This window comes from Acomys minous (genome assembly GCF_964271855.1).
Source record: "Acomys minous genome assembly, chromosome: 17".
In the NCBI taxonomy this organism is placed as follows: domain Eukaryota; kingdom Metazoa; phylum Chordata; class Mammalia; order Rodentia; family Muridae; genus Acomys; species Acomys minous.
Window position 1 is genome coordinate 70,244,397 of NC_140500.1, and position 25,104 is coordinate 70,269,500.

At 45.6% G+C, this 25,104-nt stretch overlaps 1 protein-coding gene across 3 annotated transcripts in view; it reads right to left on the minus strand.

The window, feature by feature from the left end:
* Nucleotides 1–385: 385 nt before the first annotated feature.
* Nucleotides 386–25,104, minus strand: part of SUCLG1 (succinate-CoA ligase GDP/ADP-forming subunit alpha) — a 31,233-nt gene continuing 6,514 nt past the window's right edge. For all 3 annotated transcript variants that reach the window (XM_084766566.1, XM_084766565.1, XM_084766567.1), the window contains exons 2-9: nucleotides 23,882–23,985; nucleotides 19,708–19,824; nucleotides 15,434–15,646; nucleotides 15,197–15,254; nucleotides 10,691–10,774; nucleotides 8,986–9,137; nucleotides 1,921–2,109; nucleotides 386–606 (exon numbers count right to left, since the gene is read on the minus strand). In XM_084766566.1, the coding sequence (XP_084622692.1) occupies nucleotides 580–606; nucleotides 1,921–2,109; nucleotides 8,986–9,137; nucleotides 10,691–10,774; nucleotides 15,197–15,254; nucleotides 15,434–15,646; nucleotides 19,708–19,824; nucleotides 23,882–23,985 (944 nt within the window). In that variant the 3' untranslated portion in view covers nucleotides 386–579. The remainder of the gene's footprint in view (nucleotides 607–1,920; nucleotides 2,110–8,985; nucleotides 9,138–10,690; nucleotides 10,775–15,196; nucleotides 15,255–15,433; nucleotides 15,647–19,707; nucleotides 19,825–23,881; nucleotides 23,986–25,104) is intronic.

Genomic DNA, 25,104 nt, shown 5'->3' on the forward strand with positions numbered 1-25,104 from the left:
CTCTTTAACAAACACTCCCGATTGCCCAAGTGCAGGAGCCTCCTGTCTGCAACAATGGCGGTGGTGGTGGTGGTGACAGGAGTGGCTCTGAAGGAAACCACACTGCATTCCTACACACAAGGGTCTTTATGCATTTATCTCCCAGACAGTGAAGATTACATATACACGTGACCTATGATTCAAAGGCCTAAGATCTATGTCTAGAACAGACAAATGCCTTAAGAGTTGTTACAGTCTGAGTCAGCTAAAAGTTTCATGCTTTCCACAGAGCCATCAGTGCACATGTGTGCATGCATGCGTGCATGTGTGTGTGTGTGTGCACGTACGCACTTCTCCCCCCCACCCCACTACCACCACTGGCACAATGACAAGTCTTCACAACATGTTCAAATCAAATGATAGATTTATTATGTCTCTGTTACACAGTAAGTGAAAATAGCTCAATTTAGGACATTCTAAAACTTGCCTGGGCTTCCCAAGTCCTGAGAGACCAGTGCCAGATGCATGGCTGACAGTCTGGACTGGCTCTCTAGTCTATGAGATTCTTCCACAGCTTTAAGGATCTTCATGTTGTGCCCTTCATAGCATCTTCCTCTTTTCAAATTCCTGCACAAACAGAAGAGAAGAAAACTGCAAATTACACTCATGGGCAAGGGGAATTTCAACCGGTCTCCTCTAGGGCCTCCGCTCCACAGAGCTAAATGCACGGGAACAGGGTTCTTGTGTGAAAAGCAGCTGCTTTCAAATCAGCCTGAACAACCGACGGCTTGGCGCTTCCCGCCAAACCAAAGGAAGGCTTTGCAATCCTTACGTCCTCACTGCAGAATTACTGCTGGGGTGATGGGCATCACTGTTTATCCAAACCCCTGATGTCGTGCGTTAGAACCCAACAGGCCCTTTAATAAGGCAATAAAGACTTACTCGGAGAGTAGAACTCAACACTGATCAGTTAGAATTTGAACAAAATGTCAAGAACTCTAGAAATGTCTGAAACAAACAAATGCCCCTGACAGAAGGAACAAAGTTAGTAGCCAAGCTGCAGCAACAGGAAAGACGCCAACTGCCTCTTGCTGGAGCAAAGCGGTAAGGCTTACAACGTGTTCCAAACACCCTCCTCACATACGTTACTAATCTCCCATGCTTCTTGCCACTAAGGAATATGATATTCAAAAGGTAAGATATGCAAAGACTTGGTAAACAAGGGGTCTGGTTTACAATCTCTAAGATGAGGGCAAAGTTCAAACAAAGCAGGATTCTTGAATTCTTTGTAAACTGTTCCTGTCTAGGAAAATAATTTGTACCTATTTTCAGCTTATGACACGGGGATTTGTTGTTAAGAGACAAATTAGGTTTTCCTGATGTGCTTTGTTGTTACCTGCCTTTTGTTTTGTTTTGTCAAGGTTAAAACTCTCAGAGAGTAGACAGGAAAAGAGTAAATGACAGAAAAGACATACTGAGAATCACTGCCAAGACTGCAGGAGGAGAGCCGCTGAGGGTGCACCACTGTCCCACTAGACAGGAAAAGCAGAGCTGCAGCCGGCATACAGCTCTGCTAACCTGTGAGTACTGGACAGCACCGCACAGCCAGTCACCGCTGCCTCAGGACCCACAGCCCCGCCCTCCCAGGGTCCTCACCCCAGTATCTCTTTACTATTCGCTTCTTTACTGAATTGCAGCCCCTCTCTCTGGAAACTGACAACTGTGACGTCAGGATGGCTACATCCCAAGAACTCTCCTGGAAAGCCCCAAACACAGAACACAAAGCCACAACCCTTTCCACCTCCCAGGCTGTAAGCCACGGCACCTGTGGCCTCTGAAATACTTTGCACACCATGCCTTCTCAATGACAATGGAGCAAATGTCTACATTTACAAAGGCATCAAAACAGTAAGCTATGGCCCACAATTCCTGTGAACTCACCTTATACATGGTGGTTCCCAGCTGTGCAGGGGACATGCTGACAACAACACCGGCACTCTGAAGAGCAGCAATCTTCTCTTTGGCGCCACCTTTTCCTCCAGCAATAATTGCCCCAGCGTGGCCCATCCTTCTTCCAGGAGGAGCAGTTATACCAGCAATGAAGGACACTACAGGCTTGGATTTTGGACCCTGGAGAGAGAGACATTGTAATACTGGACCTCAAATCTGTGGCTGCTGGCAAGCAAGTAAGCAGCCTGGGAAGGGAAGGTCCATCACTCAACGCAGTGACTGAAGTATCTTCCCAGAGTCTCAGCTCTCCGCACCAGTGCAGAAGTTACTGAGCGAAGTCTTCTGCCAGCTGAGTAACAGCACATCACCACTCCACACGCTGCTCCACAAACACCTACCTGAGCCTTTCTTTTGATAACTAAAAAAGCACACCCACCTGAAAACTGTAGTTTGTGACTTGTGACAATAACATAGGATTCATGAAATGGATGACAGTCACTAATTCTTTCTACTCTAAAATTCTACACTCTAAAGAAGATCATGATCAAGCTGACTTTATTAAACAAAAATGCATTCTGGTACACAAACTCACTTGCATAACTATCACTGTTCTAGACTGACATTAAATTTGTTTAAAAGCCCACACACAGGAAACCACAGTTGGGCTTGCATTGTACTTGAAGAAATACTATCAAATATTGTCAAATGCTTACATATCAATCCATCATGAGATGCCACCCAGTAACACGTGACTATGTATGGTCAGGTTTCACAATGCATCCAGGAAGAAAGGTCTATAGAAGGCAGAACTTGTACAACATGGAATTCAGCCCTTCAATCAATAGCTGTATCCCAACACGCACGCACACACGCACGCACGCACGCACGCACACGCACACACACAGCAGCAGTTCTCAAGTCATTTAGTTGGGGGACCCTGGATACTTAGAAAAGTGACCGAGGATCTTAAAGCACTTCTGTTCACATAAATGACCAAAGTCCTTTCGAATATGCAACCTCTGTGCCTATCACTGCCACGGCACTAAATTCTGAGGTATTTATTCTAAGTAGTGATTCCAATAATACTTACTACACTAAAGCTTAAAGCTGAGTGATGGCTCAGCCACTGAAGGCACTTGCCCTGCAGGCCTGATGATCTGACTGCACTCCCTGGAGCCCATATACAGGTGGAAGGAGACTCTATAAAGTTGTCCAGTGACACCCGCATGAACGCTACAGCATGTGGGGACACACCCACACACATACAACATGAAGCCAAGTTCTATAAATATTTTTGGATTTGCTTTTAAAAAATCAACTTTTTAAAAAGATTTATTATTATGCATACAGTACTCTGTCTGCATGTACACCTACAGACCAGAAAAGGCCATCAGATCTCATTATAGATGAGATAACAAGACCTATGTGGTTGCTGGGAATTGAACTCAGGACCTCTGGGAGAGCGGTCAGTGCCCTCAACCTCTGAGCCATCTCTCCAGACCCCCCAAAAAACCAACACTTTAAAATGGTGTCTAAAACACTCTGGTGAGACAAGGGGCATTTTGCACTCATTTCTACAGCTCTGGCTGTTTAGCTGAATACAAGTCCAATCATATCTGCTTTTGTACTTGGCCCTGTTGTTAAAGCTCATTTAGCTGAAGTACAAGAAGAAAATCCGGTCTCAGACAGACAGATGGAAAAGGATGACATATTTTAACTGCCGTCAGGATGCCTCTGACACTACATAAACCTCTTCAAGTGGTCAGTTCTCAAAGGTCACATGCAATGCTGCAAACTGAAGCACAGCAATGCGCTTCTGTCCTCTGTCCCTCTGTCATGGCCTCATCTGTCTTGGTCTCTCAGTGGCTCTTTGATCCACAGTGGTGTTGGCTCTGTTTATTAACAATTAAACTTTATTAAACAACCCAACTAGCATATACAAGAAGGAAAAAAAGGTTAAAGGGAAAGAAGAGTAAACCTCCTGGAATCTGTTCGGCAGGACGGGTCCTTAGGTGTCTCAGTCCCACGAGCTGGTCCAGTCCCTTCCTCTCTCTCCGCGCGTTCCCCTTCTTTCTCTCTACCTCTTGTTTTTCTCCTCACCACCTTCCCAGTCACATGCAAAGGGCGGTCTCCTCCTCCCTTCGAGGGTCAATTAGGAAAACAATAGCCACGGTGGGGTTCCCAGGTAGGCTTCCTGAATTCCAAGCCCAGGAAGGCTCCAAACAGTCTCTCACAAGGTATTCATGGTGTGCCCCAAGGGTAAAGCCCGCCAAGACTGCTTCCACCTGTGACAAAGCTTAATCTTTCCCACACAGTGGTTTTGTAACCCAGACTGTTAAGTTGGAAAATACCAGTTCAGTGGGTATGCACATGTTCCAAATCAGTGGTTCTCAACCTTCCTAATGCTGCGGCCCTTCAATACAGTTCCTAATGTGCTGCTGACCCCTAGGCACACAATTATTTTTGTTGCTACTTCATAACTGTAATTTTGCCACTGTTATAAATTGTGATGTAAGTATTTTTGGAAATAGAGGTTTGCCAAAGGGGTCATGACTCAAAGGTTAAGAACCCTTGTTCCAAATGCTTCTAAATTTCACCATTCAGTGTCAACAAGCACAGGCCACCATCACAACCAGCATCCTAAGCTCATGGCAGAAGAAAGCATTTTCTAAATTGTTTGCTAGAAAGTTCAGATTTTATCATTAGCAACAAGCAGCAGCGGTGGTTTTCCTGATATGGCAAGCTTCCTTACTGTGTTCTGGGAGAAGTTTTGCTAGGTCCAGTGAACCAATTTGTTTACCAGTTGTTTTTCCAAATAGTTAGTGTTTGCTGGAAGCAGTTGTGGGGCTCATAGCCAGCTGTGAGAGCACTCCAGTTAATCACAATAGTCTCAGGGGTCACAATGTAATAAAACTACTCTTTTTCCTAACCAGGAGCACTCTTAAGTAAAACTGACTTTCTTTTTACCCACAGGTACGGAGCTATCCCACTGCTCCGACTCCAGCAGACTCCGCAGGCCTGACACAGCTGGCTCTGGCCCTGGTCCACGCTGCTTTTCCGTGCTGACTCCCACTCTGCCCTTCACTCACCTTCCTTGCATACATGCAGCTTTTCTGCCTACGGCTGCCTCATCTCTCCCCTCCTGCAGGAAGCTGACTCTTCCTCCCACATCTCACCAATGCCCTGGGCTGACTGGCCTGTGTGGTCCTGCTCGGCCTCTCCCGTGTGTCTGCCACACACACAGCACCCTGGATGTGATCTGCTGCCCCTGGTCTCCTGCTAAGAATGAGCTCTCTGAACATCAAGGTCGCCCTCGGCTCCCTAAACCCAGCAGGAACAGACTGAAAAGCAAACAAGCTCCAGCCATTTCCTCAGCCCCACGTGGTTTCTGCACAGACCATGAGAACCTCCTGGTTAGTGGGTTAACTTCTACCCATCCGTTCCCTAAAGTCCCTAAAATGACAGCGCTGCTGCACTAGGAAGGAAAGGGTTGTAAGCTTAGAATGTCAAAGGAAGAGTCAGTGGAGACTGCTGAACTAGGATCAGGGAAGTGTGGTAGGAGAACAGGACAGAGGGGGATGAGAACTACGACAAGCCTACACCCAGCGACTGGCTGTGTAGCTCAGTGAGCTCAGCCAGCCCAGACGGCTACCGTGTCCTTCACACTCTGCCCGCTTCAACCTTCAGCAGGCACTATTGATTGTTTGTTCCTCACCAGGTACTGTTATCTACGGGGCGCGCAGGCTGGGTGGCCGGGGGAAACAGGCATGGAACTAGAGGTCAGAGACGAGTCCAAATCCAGAAAATCTCAAACTTGAGGCCAAAAATTTGATCCTGAGACCAGGACCACTCCCTCCCTGCTACAGGACACACAACCTGGAGTCCTCCAACACTGAAATTCTCAAGGTAGTCACAGTAGTCAGTAGCCTGGCACCTGGAATGCCTCTTCATAAAAATGAGGTACCCCAATACCTTAAGCACCAGCCAATGAAGTTAACCCACCCTGGAAACTCTTCCCACTCCGCAAGGTTTATTGATACACTCCTTGTCCCCTGGAGTAACCTGGCAGAAGCTGTCTCACTAAGTTTCATCTGAGAGCTGCTGTTTCGCTGAGATAGCGCTGAGCCTGCTGTAACTCTAAAACCCTCAGACAAGGCTTTCTCCCCCTGGCTCTCCCAGTGGGACCTGAATCCTGCGGACCCCACCCAGTCCACACTCGGCTTCATTCTTTCCAGCTCGGTGTCTGGTGGCACCTGGACACCCCGAGGGGCGAAGCAGACTGTGGAACAAATTCTGTGTTTTATATAACACTTTGTCTTAAGCTGCTTAACCTTGAACCACATACAAGTCAGTTTCTTAAGATAAGAGACACAAGCTCTGTAAAACCCAACCCAACAAATGTGCATGGTTTTCCACTAAATTTGTAAACTATTCAAGGAATTCAGAGTTGAGCCTTAATACACTTTAATATTCAATTTGACAGTGTAACAGTATCTGATTTTTTCTAAAGAAAAATCAGTTTTTACTTAAACTTGCAAACTTTTCTGAACTTAAGACAGCAGGCTGGAGAAATGGCTCAGAGGTTAACAGCACTGGCTGCTCTTCCAGAGAGGTCCTGGGGTTCAGTTCCCAGCACCCACATGGCAGCTCACAACTGTCTACAGCTCCAATTCCAGGGGATCTGACACCCTCACACAGACATACATGCAGGTAAAACATCAATGCACATAAAATAACATAAATAATTTTTTTTTAAAAAGGGCAGCCACTAACAATCTGCCCTACTCATTTATCAGCATTCATCAGAGCTTTCTACAGACTATGCTGAGGTGACAAGCCCCTGACATCCACAAACAGCAACTTGGCACATCAGATGGGACTAAGATTTGAGGAGGTGACAGGGGAGTCTGCAAGAAGCTAGAACATTGCCATTGGAGCCACCACTGGGACACACACGTAATGGACAACTTAAAAGAAGGAGAGAGTAACTTTCACTCATTGTTTCAGAAGGCTCACTCAGTGCACACTAGGCATGCTCCCCCAGTGAGGTACATGTGCGCAAAGTGCAGCCTGCTGACGTCTCTGCGGCCAGGAAGCAGAGAGAGCGAGGAGAAGGAGAAGAGCAAGATAACGCTGCAAGGACTTGCCTCTAGTGACCTGCTCCCTCAACTAGGCCCCCCTCCTAAAGTTTCAGAACCTTCACAGTGCTACCTAACAGGGACCAAGCCATTCACATTTGAGCTTATGGAGACACTTCACATCCAAAGTGTAAAGCCCTGACTGTCTTTACCTAGAGACAAAAGGCACCAGCGCCTGGGGGAGAAACCAGTGGCTGAGGAGGAGTAGAGACATCAGGGAGGGTGTCACTGGGGCAGTCCAAATAAGCAAGCTGGGGCACAATGTAGAGAGGCAAGGGGCACTAGGTGAGATGTCTAAACCTGGACCTATCGCTGAGTGGACACAAGCATGGGAGCATGTAAGATAATCACATAGTTAGGAACAAATGTGAGAGACAGATCCGTGAGAAGGAGCAAGGAGGCAACTATGAGAAGCCCCAGAGGATGCCTGAGGCCTAAGTGGAGGCTCCGGGGAACCTCTACAGGTGCATCCTGAGAACACAGGCAGCTGGGCTCACCAACTCTGCTTCCCTATGCTATAGTATCATTCGCACTAACCCTCACATACACTCCTGCAGGCCTGTGCTAATGACAAGACCAAAACAGCAAGACTAAGGAATGTTCTCAACAGAAACAAGACGGCTGGGGGTGGGGTTGTGAGCGCATGAAGGATAAGTAAGGACCACGGTGCAGAAGGGAGGATGTAACTGTTGTCATGTCTCACAACTCTATGGAGCTTCAGATCTCCACAGAAGATCACGAACACTCAGAACAGTCCTTGAGAGCTCCTGAGTCACAAATAAGTGAGGGATCCCTGTGTACCAGGCTTGCAGTTGACACTACTGGCTCATTTAACACTGCCATAGTCACTATTTCTTTCTGGCATTCATTCATTCACTCCTCGGGGCTTTGTTGTTGTTGTTGTTGTTGCTGCTGCTCCCCCCTCCAACAAGCAAAGGGGAGGCTAGCCCCCTCTTATTTTTTATTTTATTATATGAATGTTTTGCCTGCATGTATCTGCATGTTCACTAAGTATGTGCCTGGTACCTGTGCAGGCCAGAAGAGGGCACCAGATCCCCAAGAACTGGCCTTGGCCGATGACTGTAAGCCATCATGAGGGTGTGGGGAACTGATCCCATGTCCTCCTCAAGAGCTACCTCTCCAGTCCCCATCTTCCCTCTTGCCTCGCCTCCTGAAGAACACTTCTCACTACTCATGAAGGAACACTAATATTTTCCCCACAGTGCTCGGTCACATTTGGACAGCAGCCTACTTCCATCACTGTGGCATCTCCTCCCTCACACCTCACTTACCAAATCCCAACAGAGGACTTTAGATCCCTAGGCAAAGGCAAGGCAGTACAACAACACTACTCCATGTATTAAACTCTACAGCAGAGGCAACAGGGAAGCCTTCCCCTGGAGCACGCAGAAAGCTTCCTACTTGACCTGGTGCCAAGGCATTTCTACAAGGGCCTTCTAGCTTAGCAGGAGGCAAAATCACAGAGAAGGATCTGAAAGAAAGGCTCTTTAGAGGTCAACTTTGAGAAAGACAAAGGACATTCATTAACTTCCCTTGGAATCTAGGAAAGAACACCAGGACCTCCATGTAGGCCTCAAGGCAAGTGTGGGCTTCTGACCTACGGCCTGAATCCTCTCCCCTCCACACGAGGCCAACACACCAGCTACAGAGTGTGGGGTGATGCCTGGGAAAGGAGGTTCAAAATAGAGAAGTAGAGAACAGCATATAGGAAGCAGGGAACAGGACAAGCTCAGAATCTAGAATATTCTGAGTCTTATAGAATAAAAAGCCTAGGTTTAAAGTTAGCTTTTATGCTTTCTTGAGAAATGAATCTATTAAAAAAATAAAGATAATTTCTAAAACAAGCCCTAGTATCAGTCAAGAGGAGAGAGCTGTAGACTTCCAAAGACAGACTTACTGAATTATGTTCCTTCAGAAATTCGGCAGCGTTTTCTTCAGCATGTCCACCAATTTCACCAATCAATATGATGCCTTCCGTGCCAGGATCCTTCAGGAAGACTTCAAGGCAATCAATAAAATTTGTCCCATTAAAAGGGTCACCTCCAATGCCTGAAAAGGGCAGAGGATGGCAACATCATTCAATAAGGATCAACCATCGGATTATATTTAAGAAATGTTCTAATTCAGGTTTTGTTCACTGTACCCCCTTTCTTTAATATTTTCAGATGTAGCATCATCTTTCAACATTCAAAACTCACAAAATGAGACATTTTTTATAATCCCATATGCGTATAAATGGGGATGAGCTGCCCATCTCCACAGAAGCGGTCCTCTTACATAACCCGTCCTACCACTCCACACTGACAAGGGTGCCTGAAAGAGAATGGGCGCCTGGGGCCTAGTGTCTCCTGACACCTACTGCTGATTCTATTTCTCTGAGCATGTATTTAATAGACTTGAAAACACTGCTCAGAAAGACACAGCTATTCGCATTATAGGCGGCACAGGAAAGACTTAAAATAATGAACAAATTTCTTTGCACAGAGAAATTCTTGACAAGTGTGCTGCAGAGAAACTTATAGTTTGAAGACACACTGTCAGTGAGCGACAGGGCCCTCTTCCCTGGCCCTCTTCCTCTAGATCCCAAGTTGGGAACTGGCAGAGCCTGCGTACAGGGTTCAACTCCGAGCACCCGACACTTAAGCACGAGAACTCGGATAGCAATGAAGCAAATGCTCGCTAATCTCTGCCTACCAATGCCTGAGTTTTCACATTATAAACGTGAAGTCCTGTGCTCTGTTTCACATGTATCAGACCCACCATTGGTGAATCCCCAGCCTCTGTGAAATGACGTCATCCCTCTATTTACAAGGGAAGCACCGAACCTCAAGAAGATGGAATTGGCAAGTCTGTTACAAAACCAGTTATGAGTCCCTATTGCACCAAATAATCTCATGCCTATCATGTGTCCTGAAAATAGAAAGGCTCAATTCATGTTTTCAATTTGAGTTTATTTATTTAGATTATAATAAAAATATCCCATAGCTCTACTTTATTATTTTTATTATAAAGAGTTATTTTTGAAAGGTTTTTAAGGGGTATTCTGAGGATTTGAAGATTTAAAAATGAGAATCTTGTCTAATTTTGGTAAAAACAAAAACAAAAAGGCAGGTAATTTTGAAATGTAAAACCTGTTGTGACTTTTTTTAAGTGTCAGTCAATCTTGTGTGGCAGAAAGAGAAACCTTAGGGCATGTAGCCACCCTCAACCTTGACTTTCTGCCCACTGAGGTACACCTTGCAACCTCAGATCAGAGGCGCCCTGGGGTTGCCCAGAAAGAGATAGTGAAACAAAGAATTCAATAACTACAAAAACACAAAATGTATTGAGATACAGATGTCAAATATGAGGAGTCATTCCTTCACAGCAAATTAGATAGGTGACATTTCAGACACAATGTGCATCCCACAGCCACCTGGCCTACAGTGTGCACTCCTCAACCTAGAATCATCCTGAGAAATACAGAAAGTGCCACACTGCAGCGAACAGAACGTGAGATCATAACATGTCTCTACCAACTAGTACCAAAGCGTCTTTATAAGCCATCTGATGTCCTTGTCATAGTACCATTCCATGAGGAAAGGCCCTGGCCAACTACTCACCAATACACAAGGACTGCCCCAATCCAACTTGGGTTGTCTGGTGAACTGCTTCGTAAGTCAGAGTGCCAGATCTGGATACGATACCTTAAAAGGAAGAGAATGAAAACTATCAGCTGTGTGGGTGGCATACTGCTAAATGGTCATGAACCTGACGGGGACTGCATAAAACTCGAGTCATGGTTTGCCATTTAGATCAATAGTATCTTCAGATGATGAAGACAAAAAAGGAAATATGTCATTAGTCAGGGTTGTTTTATGACTTTGAAACCAATGCCAACACAAGGAAACAAGAAAGCCTTAAACTCCCTCCTCTGAGAACGTTTATGGAGAGGATAATATTAATATGAACTTGGTAGACAAAGTCCTGCTTAGGGCAGTGGAACAGACTGCTTTTTAGTTACCCTTCACTGCACCATAAAAAACAGAATTAACCACATTTAGGAACACTATCTATCGTCCCCACAACTAGTTTTCCAAGACTTTTCACATACTATATAGATAAGTTCCCCTGCATTCAGCCAGCCTCCCACTTAACTTCCTCATTGCATCAAGCCTGTGGTAGGAACGCCTAACTTCACAGCCAAGACCTATGGGAGAAGATCAAGCTTGCCTCGAGTGCCCTGTGCTGCCCAAAGGCAACAGTCATATGCAGCAATCCCTGCAGTACTTACCTTACAACAGATACGTGATGCAGAGAGGAGTTCCCAACTCTATACAAGCATAACTAACTTTAGTTATTATAAAATATTAACATTTTTAAATGTTAACTAAAACACATCAAAGCATGGACAGCTCTAGAATGTCCATGGGTTGCTAACCATGACCATCAGCTAACCACAACCATCAGCTAACCATGACCATCAGCTAACCATGACCATCAGCTAACCGTAACCATCAGCTAACCGTAACCATCAGCTAACCATGACCATCAGCTAACCGTAACCATCAGCTAACATGACCATCAGCTAACCATGATCGTCAGCTAACCATGACCATCAGCTAACAATGACCATCAGCTAACCGTAACCATCAGCTAACCGTAACCATCAGCTAACATGACCATCAGCTAACCATGACCGTCAGCTAACATGACCATCAGCTAACCATGACCATCAGCTAACCATGACCGTCAGCTAACATGACCATCAGCTAACCATGACCATCAGCTGACATGACCATCAGCTAACATGACCGTCAGCTAACCATGACCATCAGCTAACATGACCATCAGCTAACCATGACCATCAGCTAACATGACCATCAGCTAACCATGACCATCAGCTGACATGACCTCAGTTAACCATGACCGTCAGCTAACCATGACCGTCAGCTAACCATGATCGTCAGCTAACCATGATCGTCAGCTAACCATGACCATCAGCTAACATGACCATCAGCTAACATGACCATCAACTAACCATGACCATCAGCTAACCATGACCATCAGCTAACCATGACCATCAGCTAACCATGACCATCAGCTAACCATGACCATCAGCTAACCGTAACCATCAGCTAACATGACCATCAGCTAACATGACCATCAGCTAACCATAGCCATCAGCTAACATGACCATCAGCTAACATGACCATCAGCTAACCATGACCGTCAGCTAACATGACCATCAGCTAACATGACCGTCAGCTAACATGACCATCAGCTAACCATGACCGTCAGCTAACATGACCATCAGCTAACATGACCATCAGCTAACCATGACCATCAGCTAACCATGACCGTCAGCTAACATGACCGTCAGCTAACCATGACCATCAGCTAACATGACCATCAGCTAACCATGACCGTCAGCTAACCATGACCATCAGCTAACATGACCATCAGCTAACCATGACCGTCAGCTAACCATGACCGTCAGCTAACCATGACCGTCAGCTAACATGACCATCAGCTAACCATGACCATCAGCTAACATGACCATCAGCTAACCATGACCTCAGCTTCAGTGCAGCCTTTCAGTGCAGCGCCTCAGTTGTCACCATATTCTCACGGGCACAATGTGTGCAATCTATGCACACACCACTCTGCTCTATGGATCCAGGCTCACAAGACTGTAGATTTTCTACATAGAAAAGTCAAACTGGAAGCAAGCATGCATGGGCCTCCAGCACGCCATCCAGTCGTCCTTTTATGTGAGTTCCACGAAGCTCCCTGACAACACCTTGCCTTATAGGGCAGTCTGCACCAACTCCCTATCCAGCACAGACCTGGCCTATTCTCTAAATGTATTTCTATTGTTTCCTTCTTCTAAAAAACCTCCGAGTTTTTTTTTTCTGTTATCCTTCATGCTTCCCAATCTTTTCACATTTATTCTCCTTAAAATGGGGTGCTCACCCCCATTATCTGACAAAAATGCCAATTATCACTCTAAGTCACAGAGAAAGCCTGCATGCTGTTTCCCCACACGGGTCCTCCCTGGACTGCTCCAAAGGAATGGGATGGGATCTGCTTCTCTCAGTACCCCCGTCTCTGTTTCCTATTGTCCCTATTAACAGTGGGACACTGAGAGGTTATGCCTCACATACCACAGTGTAACCATATGCATTTTCAGCTAAGAACTACTTTGTTCACTAAACGGGTTACCATAAAGCACAGTAAGAGAGCACACGGACTCCACTTCCTCTTGAGATCAGGGCTAGTGAAGGCGCCGCTCGATGTTCTCTCTTGGTATTGTAGCAAATACTACTAAGTATTAGCAGCAGCATTCAAAGCAGACCAAAGAACATACACATACTTACAGGCACCAGGCTATATGGAACAGGCTCCACTGAGCTCCCGTAACCTCCCTCAAACAACTTACCAAACGCTGGCATAGGGGATGACAAGTTAGAAAATGGAAGTCATCAACAAAAATTGTGATGTTGAACCTAAACTCTGCAGACTACATCAACGATGCCCTACTGTGATAACTGTTCTTATTTAGCATTAATAGTTAGTCTTACAGTCATAGGTAGAGATCAACACTGCCACCAGCTATTGCTATGGAGAAATAGTATAGCTGAGTCGAAGTTAGCCACAGAGAGTCCAAAGTGAAGCCTAGCGCAGCTAACTTCAAAATGTGAACTGGCCGTTTCCTTAAGGAACCCACCAAATAACAGTAAAGTTTTCCCAAAGCATTTTGAGAAAGTCTGTGAAATCCACGTAAGCAAAATAAGTCTCAGATGGGACGCAGAAATGGAAATGATAAGAATGTTCCCGGCTTGCCCTTCCCAAGTGCACTGCTTGATCAAGAGTGAAGTTTGTCTTCATAAGAATGGTGATCGCTTTCTTTGTGACCCCAAATTTATTTCAAATAATTTGGATGCTCAGTCCAGGGACTTAGCTCAGATGAAAGAGTGCCTCAGACCACCTCCTAGGGGAAACACATCCTACCAGCTCTTTTTCGGTGGCTCTTGGGTGCCGGACCTCTGGCATTCTCCAAGTCAACAAAAGAATCCAGACTTGGAAGTCTGTAGACTATGCAGGGAGGGCCAGCCCAAGGAAACTCCTAAGGGGCCAGGAATACTCTGTGCAAACAAAGGCAAGAAACACTGTGGGGCCACCAGAGCAGTCCTTTGGTAGTCAGGGTATCCTAGAAGCTGAGACATGCTTTGACATGAAACTTGGTGCAAGAAGTCTATACAGGGAGGCTGAACACAAGATGAACCTCAGAAACCCTGGGAAGCCTTGGCTCAGGGCTGACAGAAGGAACAGACCATCTTGTGGTTAAGTCTGACTGCCTTAAATGATGCTGTCCAGTAGGGAAAGGGCAGTCACCACCAACTTAAACTAAAAGCCAAGCAAACTTCCCGCCTGTGTGTGTGTGCTCTTCCAAGTGCACCTTCCTGATCAAGAGTAAAGACATGAGAAGGTGCTCTCAGACCTCAGTCACCAGGGACATCACAGTGAAAGCCAATGTGACATTGTTGCTTCCCCTAAAAGAACAAGTCTGCTGAAGACAAGAGCCCGGGAGAAGGAGGGATAAATGGGACTCTCCACTGACAGACTGCAAAGTGACACGGTCATCTCCTTGAACTATTTGGCAACTTCTTAAAAAGTCAAACATACCTAACTTGTGTTCTTGTAAATTTTGTCCAACAGAAATGAAAGTGAATCCAAAGCAAGGCTTATATTTCAGTCTTGTTCTTAATGCTCAAACCTGGAAACACCCAAATGACCATTAAGAAAATGGGAAAACAGAGTGGTAAAGCCACATAGATGGACAGCGGCTGAGCAAGAAGCTAGTTTTCACCAGACACAGAAAACACAGAAGAACCCAGAGTCTGAACAGAAAAGGAAGGACCACTCCCCTCCAGACCATCGCTGGATCTGCAGAACTACAGCTGATTCACAAATAGACCTGTTACACTCGGGACACATCACTGTCTCGCTGTAAGAATAGTTTGATTTATTACAGTCACACAATTTCTTTACAAATTCCCTGTGAGTTTGGAGTTAGGATGATGAAAGTTTTTTTTAATCTATCAGAAAGTAACAAATTTACTCACCTATTTTTCCTTTTTTGTGAATATGACCAGGCATGATGCCAATTTTGCACTCTCCAGGCTGGAGGAAAAGTACATTGCAGTTTCAGAAAAGTTCCAAAGAAAATTCTTACTCCTAATTGTCTTATACACACACACACACACACACACACACACACACACACACACACACACGTTAATTCAAAGACACTTAGCTTCATGAAATCATAAATATGGGCTTTCTTCATATTTTTCACTCACATTGATGATTCCGGGGCAGTTTGGCCCAATTAGCCTCGTCTTCCCCTGGCGTGTCAGCCTGTGCTTGACCCGTACCATGTCCTGCTGAGGGATACCTTCAGTAATACACACAACCAAGGGAATTTCTGCGTCAATTGCTTCATTAATGGCAGCAGCAGCAAAAGGAGGAGGGACATAAATGACAGAAGCTGTCGCTCCTGTTTGTTCTTTGGCCTGAAACATTAATCACAACTGATTGAGTCACAAATAAAATACATTCGACAGGCTAATTTGATTAATGTCTAGGATGGGGGTCACAGGCAGGCTCCCCTCACTCCCCCATTCTGTAGTCCACGACACAGTCAGAAAAAGCAGAGTCAAGCAGAGCCTCTCTCCGTCCCCTTTAGACGCCACTTTGGATTAAAAGGTTCTATCCACCTTACCCCATAGAAGGACACTGAGAGCACCGCCTAACCTGCTCCTGTGTTCCCTCCTTCCTGAGGCTGGGCACAGCTTCACTGTCCTTCCCTAGACTCACTAACAACATCCAGTGCCACCTATGCAGCTTAAAACTCTGCTCTTCCTTAGAAGATCCAACTGACCTTCATGCATCTATTTTAAATCTATGGTAAGTATTACCAACAAACAAGTAATGTTCCTTTTTATATAGATTTATCACACGTGTTCAAACAGGTGCCCTCAGAGGTCAGAAGAGCACGTTGGATCCCCTGGAACTTGAGTTACAGGTAGTTGTCAGGAGTCCAGTGTGGGTGCTGGAAAGTGACCAAACTTGGATCTTCTAGAAGAGCAGCAAGTACGCTCCACCCCACTGCTGGGCCAGTTCCCCCGTGCTCAAGTACAGTGTTCTTACTTGACATTTCTCGCTTAATACATCCTTACTAGAAATCAACAAATCAAACCAAGTCCATATACAACATGGCCACAGAGTAAGAAGTGGTTAAACAAGCATTAAGTGTAAGGCTGCCACCCATAACAATGCAAAGCATTCACAGAGGGTCAATCTGATCACTGTTCTCCATGTGGCCATAACCAGATCCATATGTGGCACTGACACACGTGCATTCTTTCACTCATCTTGTGTTTTGTTGTGGTGGTTTTTCTGAAACAGGGCCTCTATGTAGCCCTGATTGTCCTAGAACTCACTATGTAGACCAAGCTGGCCTGAACTTGCAGAGATGCACCTGGCTCTGCTGGGATTAGAGGCCTGTACCACCAATCCTGGCTCTTCATCCACTTTTCTGTGTGGCCCACAGAGGCTTGACTGCAAGAGCAGCAGCACCCATCCACAACAAGCCGGTGAAGGCTCGAGCGGGACTCAGTCAGGCCTCAGGACCCCTGAAGCAGAGTACTCCAGTTCACAGATCAAGACTCTGAGGCCTGCAGGAGGGGCTCGGGAGGCCTCAGCCCTCCCCGGAGGACTAACAGCAGTTCATGTGTGCTGCAGGAATGGGTATCATTCTCTTCAGTGGTGTAGCCACTGCTACGTTCCCTCCTAAGTAGGCTCCACAGCAGGCATAGGCAAACAACTCAAATTAAACTAAGTGGGTCACACACATGAAGACTCAAAGTAGGTAGGAGAGTCCTTGAGAAGGGCTCCATCCAGTGAGAAAGAAGAACGGGGCGCGAGAGTGACCAGCAAGTATCACTCACACTCACACACACGTTTGTGTATATGTGTGTGTGTGTGTGTGTGTATGTATGTATGTATGTATGTATGTATGAATGAATGAAACTGCCTAAGAATTCTTAAAAAGCAAAAAAAGATGCTGCGATCAAGACACTGTAGAGGAATTTTACTCCAACAACATGGTTACTCTGGCTGGATTACAGATATGCCTTTAATCCCAGGAAACAGAAGCAAGCCTATCTCTGAGTTTAAGGCCAACCCGGTACAGAGCAAGTTTCAGGTAAAGAAGCAGCCGTTTAATCCCAGCACTTAGGAGACAGAAGCACGCAAAGCTCTGAGTGCTGTTCAGGCAGTTCGATGGAGCCAGTGAACTGAGAGGCAGTGCAGTGGAGCTGAGCTCGTGGCAGTTCAGTTCACGGAATTCAGAGGCAGTTCTGCAGGGAAAGTTTTGCAGAGACAGGTTGAAGAGAGAACAAGCTAGACACAGGTGAAGACAGAATGATCCAGAGAGTGAGGAGCAGCCAGACGACTAGAACAGACGGCTAGAGTTACTATGAGGCCAAGCAGAACAATTCAGCCAGAAGCTGAGAAAAGCCAATTTGATTCAGTCAGCTTGGAGAGGAGTTTGAGCCAGAACAGCCAAGTTGAACCAGCCAGTCAGGGTTCAGAAAGAACTAGAAAGTGTGAGCTCATTCAGCAGTAAGTCTCAAGAGGCTGAAAACATTCTAGGACTAAATTAGATTGTACAGAGGGCAGAAGCTTCCAGGACTAGGGCCCAGATTAGCAGACAGGGGTAATAAACCTCTGAGACAACAGTTAAATCAGGCAAATAAAAATTAATTTTATAAAACATAGTAAATAGCATAGGTATGGTAGTGTATGTCTTTAATCCCAGCACTCCAGAGGCAGAAACAGGCAGATCTCTGAGTTCAAGGCCAGCCTGGTCTACATAGCAAGTTCTAGGACAGCCAGGGCTACATAGAACCCCTCTCAAAACAAATCACCAAACAAAATATAGTAAATAACTTATACAAAGTCACACAGGCAGCACGTGCAGAGCCAATATTTAATCTAGGGTGTATCTGATTCTGAAGTGTCTGCTCATAGCAGTTACAGCAGGAGGCTCTCTATAATCAAGACAGGACTCACAATGTTTTTGAAAGGCTGCACCAAGGGATTTTACATCAACTATAAATATGGAAGCATAAAATATTTAGGCGCAAGTAGAGGGAAAAGCACAAGTAAAAGACAATGTCTTCAGGAATCGCCCCTGAATGAGTTTGTGCTGCCAAAGACTGAGTGTTGACCACTACGTCCCCAATAAACAGTGTCACCTCAACAGTGTCCAGAGAGCAAAGTCAAAGGACTCTGGCAGATGACTCACTAATGAGAAATGACGTGAAGAATTAGAAGTCATTAACTTTCATTCTTTCAAGATGTAACACTAGGTCTGTGTGGCACACATGCCTGTGATCCTGGCACTCAGGACTCAGATACTAATTAGAGCAGCACTTCTCAACCTGTGGGCCCAGATCCCTTTGGGGATTGAATGACCCTTTCGTGGGGTTCATCTTAAGACCATTGGAAAACAGATGTTTACATTACACCTCACAACAGCAGCAATGAAAATAACTTTATGGTTGGGGTCACCACAGCATGAGGAACTGTATTGAAGGGCCACAGCGGTAGGAAGGATAGTATGTTCAAGACTATACGGAGCTACTGACAAGACGTGGGGGACAGGGTGAAGCAATGATAGACGGGAGCCAAGCAAACAAGGGAAACCAAGGTCAGAACCAACAGATCGTGGGCACGCCACATTTTACTAAGAAACAAATCCTAAGGCTGCAAACACTTCCAGACACTGGCAACAAGTTCTGCTTCAGGGGCGTCACACTGAGCAATAAGTATTATTCTCACTTATTTAGAAAGTTCTCTGTACGCGCTTAATGGAAAAGAAACAGCACCTGTCTAGGAACTTACAGGGTATCCAAATGTCAAATCTGCCTGTGTCAAAGTGAATAAAATATGAATTGATTCAACAAAACCTTTGTTTTACAAAGCCTAAAAACTGAGAGGGGAAAAAAAAGACTGATTCATCTAAAATCCTGTATTTGTAACTTTTTCTACATTTTAAACTTTCTGGGGAAAAACAAACAAACAAACACTTTAAAGAAACAGCGGTTGGTGAAGAAAGCAGTTGTGAATACTGTCTGTTGGCACAGGGCTCTAAGTCTGCCCCTTCTCATCTGGGAGACCTGGAGCAGAACCATCAGCCTCTGCATCAGCAGCACCCTGGGCTTCCACAGAAGGGCAGCTGCCGTGGAGGGATGTGGTAAGGCCTGGCTAGGCCAGTGTGCATGAGGCACCCAGCACCACTCCTGCCTCACAGTCTGCACTCTGAAACAGTTTTTGAAACAGATGCTGATATCCGGACTAGCATTCTGGAAGAAAAATGGGGCACAGGTAAGAAGCCAGACAGAAGCCTTTAACAGATGATGCACATCTTTAGCAAAAATCACTACTGGATTTTAACACAATCCCAACTTCTCTAGGCTACTGGATATCCAGAGAGCAAGACAAAAGGCAGCCCTCTACCCCAGAATGCCTGCCTTCATCCCGCTTGTTCTCAGACACCATTACTTACTTCCTTCACCGTATTGAAGACGGGTAAGCCCAAGTGCGTCTTGCCGCCCTTCCCTGGAGTGGTTCCTCCTACGAGTTTGGTGCCATAGTCCAAGGCCTGCTGGCTATGAAAGGTGCCCTGTGAGGAGAAAGCACGAGAGCCATGAAAGAGACCGACAGAGACAGTTGAGAAGCAAGAGCAATCTCAGCTACTTGGGAAAAGAAAAGCACATTATGTGCTCCTGGGCAACAGCCCAAGCCAAGCCCTCTCACCCACTTAGTAAGCACTGCTGTCAACCCTCAAGTGAAGCTGGCTTCTGCAAAGCCAGAAAAGCTATGGAAAGGGTCCTTTTCTATTCCCTGCTGATCTGAAACACCCTGTTGCTTGCCTAAAAGGCCATCCCATTTTCCCCTGTTCCTCCTCTCCTTGTACCCCACTTTGCCAACTGCAAATCCATGATGGATCGTTATATTTGTCCAACCCTGGCTCTTTCACTTTAAATTACATATATAGCAAAAACACAACTTGGTTTCATCTAATTCACTACACACACACACACACACACACACACACACACACACACACAGTATCAAACAGTAACTAGAGAAAACTCAAGGCTGTGCTGACTGGCCTTACTTTAATTAAGGATCAGTCGAGCCTCAGTGGGTCTTTCAGACTTCCCTGCCACTTCCTGCAATCCTTACAACTCACTTCTCTCACAGAATTCCTGGCCTCTGGGACATGGGGCTTCCTTGTTATGGGAGGCCATCCTGCAAGACATTTTACAGCACTCCCAAACCGTTCCCATCACACGCCACACACACCCCCTCCCCAAACCCACCCAGCTGTAACAAGGTCAATGGCTTGGGAGAGCGGGAGACTTTCCCACTAACGTTCAGGCCTCTACTTCCTCCTCTTCTCTTTTCCACCTCAGCCAATGCCTTTTGGGATGCCCACCCTTACCAAGGCAGCAAGTAGAATCTATGTGGTTCACACTCCTCACACAACTAGCCAAGGCCTCCGCCTGCGAGCACACACTCATATGCTTCCCCAGCACCTCCCCCTGCAGAGGTAATGGGCGTCTAAATGAATGTACCTCAAATGAGTTCCTGATCACTCTCCTCTCAATCTGTTCCATCTGTTGATGACAACTGCACTGGCACTGACATTCAGACTCCGAGTAGGAGGTTACACTAGATTCCTCTCCCTCTTATGCCCTGAAGTTAGAGCCATTAGTAAATCTCACCACCCCATCCTCCAAACAGCCAGTCTCTCCTACCTTCTCCTGGGAACTGTAGTGGCTGGCATCACCTCAACCCCCACCCCCAGTGGCTTCTTATCCTTGCTCCCTTTGAATGTACTTCCCACAGCAGCAAGAGTTATCCTATAAACCTGAGGAGAACCTTTCCATCTCTTTCCGGTTCATTAGCTGTGAAAGTTAACAGGTACCCTGTGTCCTCACGGCAGACCTGTCAGCCCTCGTTTACTGTTGTCAGTCTGACTGCAGCTTCCCTGGCTCATGCCTGCCTGCCCCGGGTACTCGCTGTGCACTATGCACTAGGAATCTACGAGATGCCAGCACACTCCTGACTCTGAGAGCAAACCCTCCCTGAGCACCTGACATCAAATCTTCTCCCCCACACCAACCACATGACCCCACACACAACAGACACTCTTCCTCCTTGCCTTGGTCTGTTCTTCCATGGTGTTAGACTTTCTAGTGCACCACATAACTCAGCCATGGAATTTGCTGATGTTTTTCCTCCTCTCAGCTGAGAGGTACCTCCATGAAGAGAACGGCTTCTGTCTACTGTGCTTATTGCACTATGGCACCTGATTCAACACATTACACACAGCAGACACTCAACAGTGACCAATCAACAGTGAAGAGGTTCATGTGGTCCTTCGACAGGGACCTGAAAATGCCACGCCAACTACTCAAGTTCCTAATTACTTAATGCATTAAAAATTATGACTTTAAGGACTTTAGAAATTTTTTCAATTAAATTTTTTACTAGCAAACTCAGCCCTGAGCAAATTAAAAAGCCAATTTGAAGCTAGTGATGGAGTTTTAGAAAAAGCCACAGCCAGTGCTCTGCATTCTGTCTTTAAACACTGTGATTCCACATGGCCTACAGACCAGCTGGCCTAAGTGGCAAATGAGCAAGACAGAAGGGAAAAGATCCCAAAGGTGAGAGAATAACAAAAATCTAATTTAATAATAATAATAATAATAATAATAATAATAATAATAATAATAATGTTCACAAGTATTGTGACACTATTGTAATATTCACTGTGTTTCACAAAAGTACTGATTCACATTAGATCAACAAAGTCTTTTTCTCCAGAGTCTCGGAAGCAATGGTTTAGACTATACTTCCAGGTAAAGGCCAACGATTCCGTCTTTTTAGTCCTACAGTGTTACAAATGAAAGATAATGCTTCCATTCAAAATAAGCTATTTCTTATAGATTCCATGTTACCAGCAACCAGTATACAGTTTAGAACAGGAAAAATTTCTGCAGACCATAAAAGCCAGTAGAGAAATCCTGCAGCACCCATGAGAAATGTATATGGCTACAATCCACCCTAACACACAAACAGGTCTCATTTATGTGAGCAGGGTGCACACTGAGAAAGGAACTAGCGTGACAACGTGCAGCTTCTGTGGCACTCAGCTCAATAGTCAGTCAAAAAATCTGAGTTCTTTAAGACTCACAATTACTAAAATGCAAATACAAGGAAAGTGAATGAGAAATGGCTTAGTTGGGGAAAACTAAAAGACCCTAAAACTAGCACTCAGGAGCCGGTTGTAGGCAGAGCTCTATGAGTTCAAAGCCTGGAACTACATCATGCGTTCCAGGCCAGCCAGGGCAACATAGTGAGACTGTTTCAGAAAGAAAATGAAATGAAAAGAAAAGAAAGACCAATCTGGGATTTAAAGATTTGAATAAATAAATCATTTCCTAATTTAGGAAGCAGAGCCAGTTCCAAATACCGCTTAGACATGAGGCATAGCTCTAACAAGGACAGCAGAGGTCACAGTGTCACAGAATGTCATACAAAGTTCAACAAACAGGAGAAAATCAAGTGTAATGAACTTCCTCAGGAATCTGATTATATACAAATGCAGCATGCACAAAACTAGACTGACTGTCCTTGGAAAGGCAGTGGCAGACACATATCACACCCGTGGAGATCTTCCTTGTGAGGACACCTGCACGTGGGCATGACAGTTGTAATATCTGGAGGCATTCTGCTATCACCCTGCACATTAGAGCGTGGCAAGCTGGTCTGTGAGACTGTGTCTGCATCTACTTTCAGGAATTACAGTATATTAGAACAGTTCTGCAGCACAAATGCTGTAAAAGAGGCATTGTGTAAACACGAAATACTTGTACATGTGTTTTTAGAATGAGACACATAGTCCACAGAAATAAATCTGAAAAGCAAACACAAACCCTGCCCTCTCCAGGGACACCCTTTTCACGGACACCTGGGTAGCTCTTTCTAGACTGAGAAGGAAATACTGAAGTTCACCATGGAGTTCCTCAGGAGGAACTGGGGAGCCTGTAGCTTCATCTGGATAGACACATGCCAACCTAGCCGAAGACTCCTGCTGAGCAGAACGGTTGGAAGAGGGAAGGGAGACTCATGGTGGTTTCACTGCTGAATCAAATCGTAGGTACATTTCAACTTACGCAAAGTCTACGACAGAAGGAGGGAGCGAGACTGCGTGGACAGAGAAGAACGAGAACCAGGCTGCCATCTCACTTCTCCAAAGCCCACCTGGCCCACAGCAAGTGCTCAACGGGAAAAGTCACGCTGCTATTCATCTGCCCACACTTTCCAGGAACATCTCCATGTGTGCATTTCTCCAGACCAAGCTGTGGAGTCCATGCTTAAGACAGCTTTTCTTTATAGTCTAGTTACCTCGTCCTCAAAGGAGCAGTAATGTGCTGGAGGAAAGCCAGGAGTCTTGTGCTTGCTGAAAAAGACGGGGTCTCCGACACTGTCGTTCCAGTAGTGTTCACCCTGCAGGCTTACCACACCACCTGACTTCCTCCTAACAGCCCCTTTCTCTATGGCACAGTTCTGTGCCAATCAAATATTACTATTACTCTGTTATTAAAAGTAGAAGACAATCTTTACATCTTTGGTCTGCACTTTAAATAAAAATGGAATGCACATACCTGCTTGCCCGTGAAACCCTGGCAAATAACCTTCGTGTTTTTATCAATGAAGAGATGTTGCCGGGAAGCTGTATAAGACCCGTGCCGTATCCCATTCTGTTGCACTGAGAAGTAAAGAAAAAGACATTATAATTTCCCTCCACTTTTGAACCATGATTTAAACTTAACAACCCATTTTTCAAAAAAGAAAAATTTTCTAATGTAAGAGCAATGCTGTGATCACAGCCAACTTATTACCACTTGTTAAGTGAGACACGTGCACTATGGGTGCAAGCTGGAAAAAGAAACACAAGGAGCCTGTTCTCCTCCCAGGACCATTTTTGTTACCAAGAAGCAGTCTTCTAGCACTTTCTGAAGGGAGGAAAAAAAGCTGAAATTTGTAATTTTCATTCCCCTCAGAGGAACCTGAGATTCAAATGAAAGGGTCAATGAAACACTGAAATCATTCCTACTACTGTGTGCCGTGTGCAGCACCCCACTCCAGCCCCAGCGAACACCAGGTGAGCCACCAGCATACTGTAGGAATGTGAGAGCTACTCTGTAACTTATTCCCCAGTAAGAGCATGGCAGGGAATGCTACACCAAATTCATTTAAAATACAACCCAACATCACTTGGCTTGATCCCTTCTGATGTCGGATTCAAAATTAACCCATTAAAATGAGCTCCAACGTAGATGAGAAATGTGAAAATGAGCAAAAAGCCACATTCCTAAGTCATTTCCGGCAACCCACCTCAAGGGAGACTAAGAAAGTCTAAGTAGCTACTACAACCAACTCCTATTTCAAAAATCAGTGCAAAGAACAACATGTGACTCACAATTATGAGCTGCCTTCTAAACCTCCACAGAGCCACTTAGCCGGTCTTCTCTATGGTCCATCCCTGCCTCTTCAAAGCAGCCAGGCCTTCTAGCTACCTCAGAGCAGCTCATGAAAGCTAGCTCCAGAACAAAGCTATCCTTTCATATGTTTCTCAGAGCCTCCCCATACATGTTCACTCTTCAGACCTCAGGAGCCACAACTGAAGACGCTCCTTCTAGAAGAGGTATCCGGGGACCTCATCCTGTAGGGAAGAGACAGGGCTAGCTGTAGCCTGACTCTCGGAACGCGTTCTACACGTAACAGACAGCTGCACTCCTGGACCAGACTGTGCTCAACAGGGGCTGGGAGGGGCCCTGCAGCCAAGTCCTAGCACAGGGAACAACCAGGACTCAAGGCCTGTAAG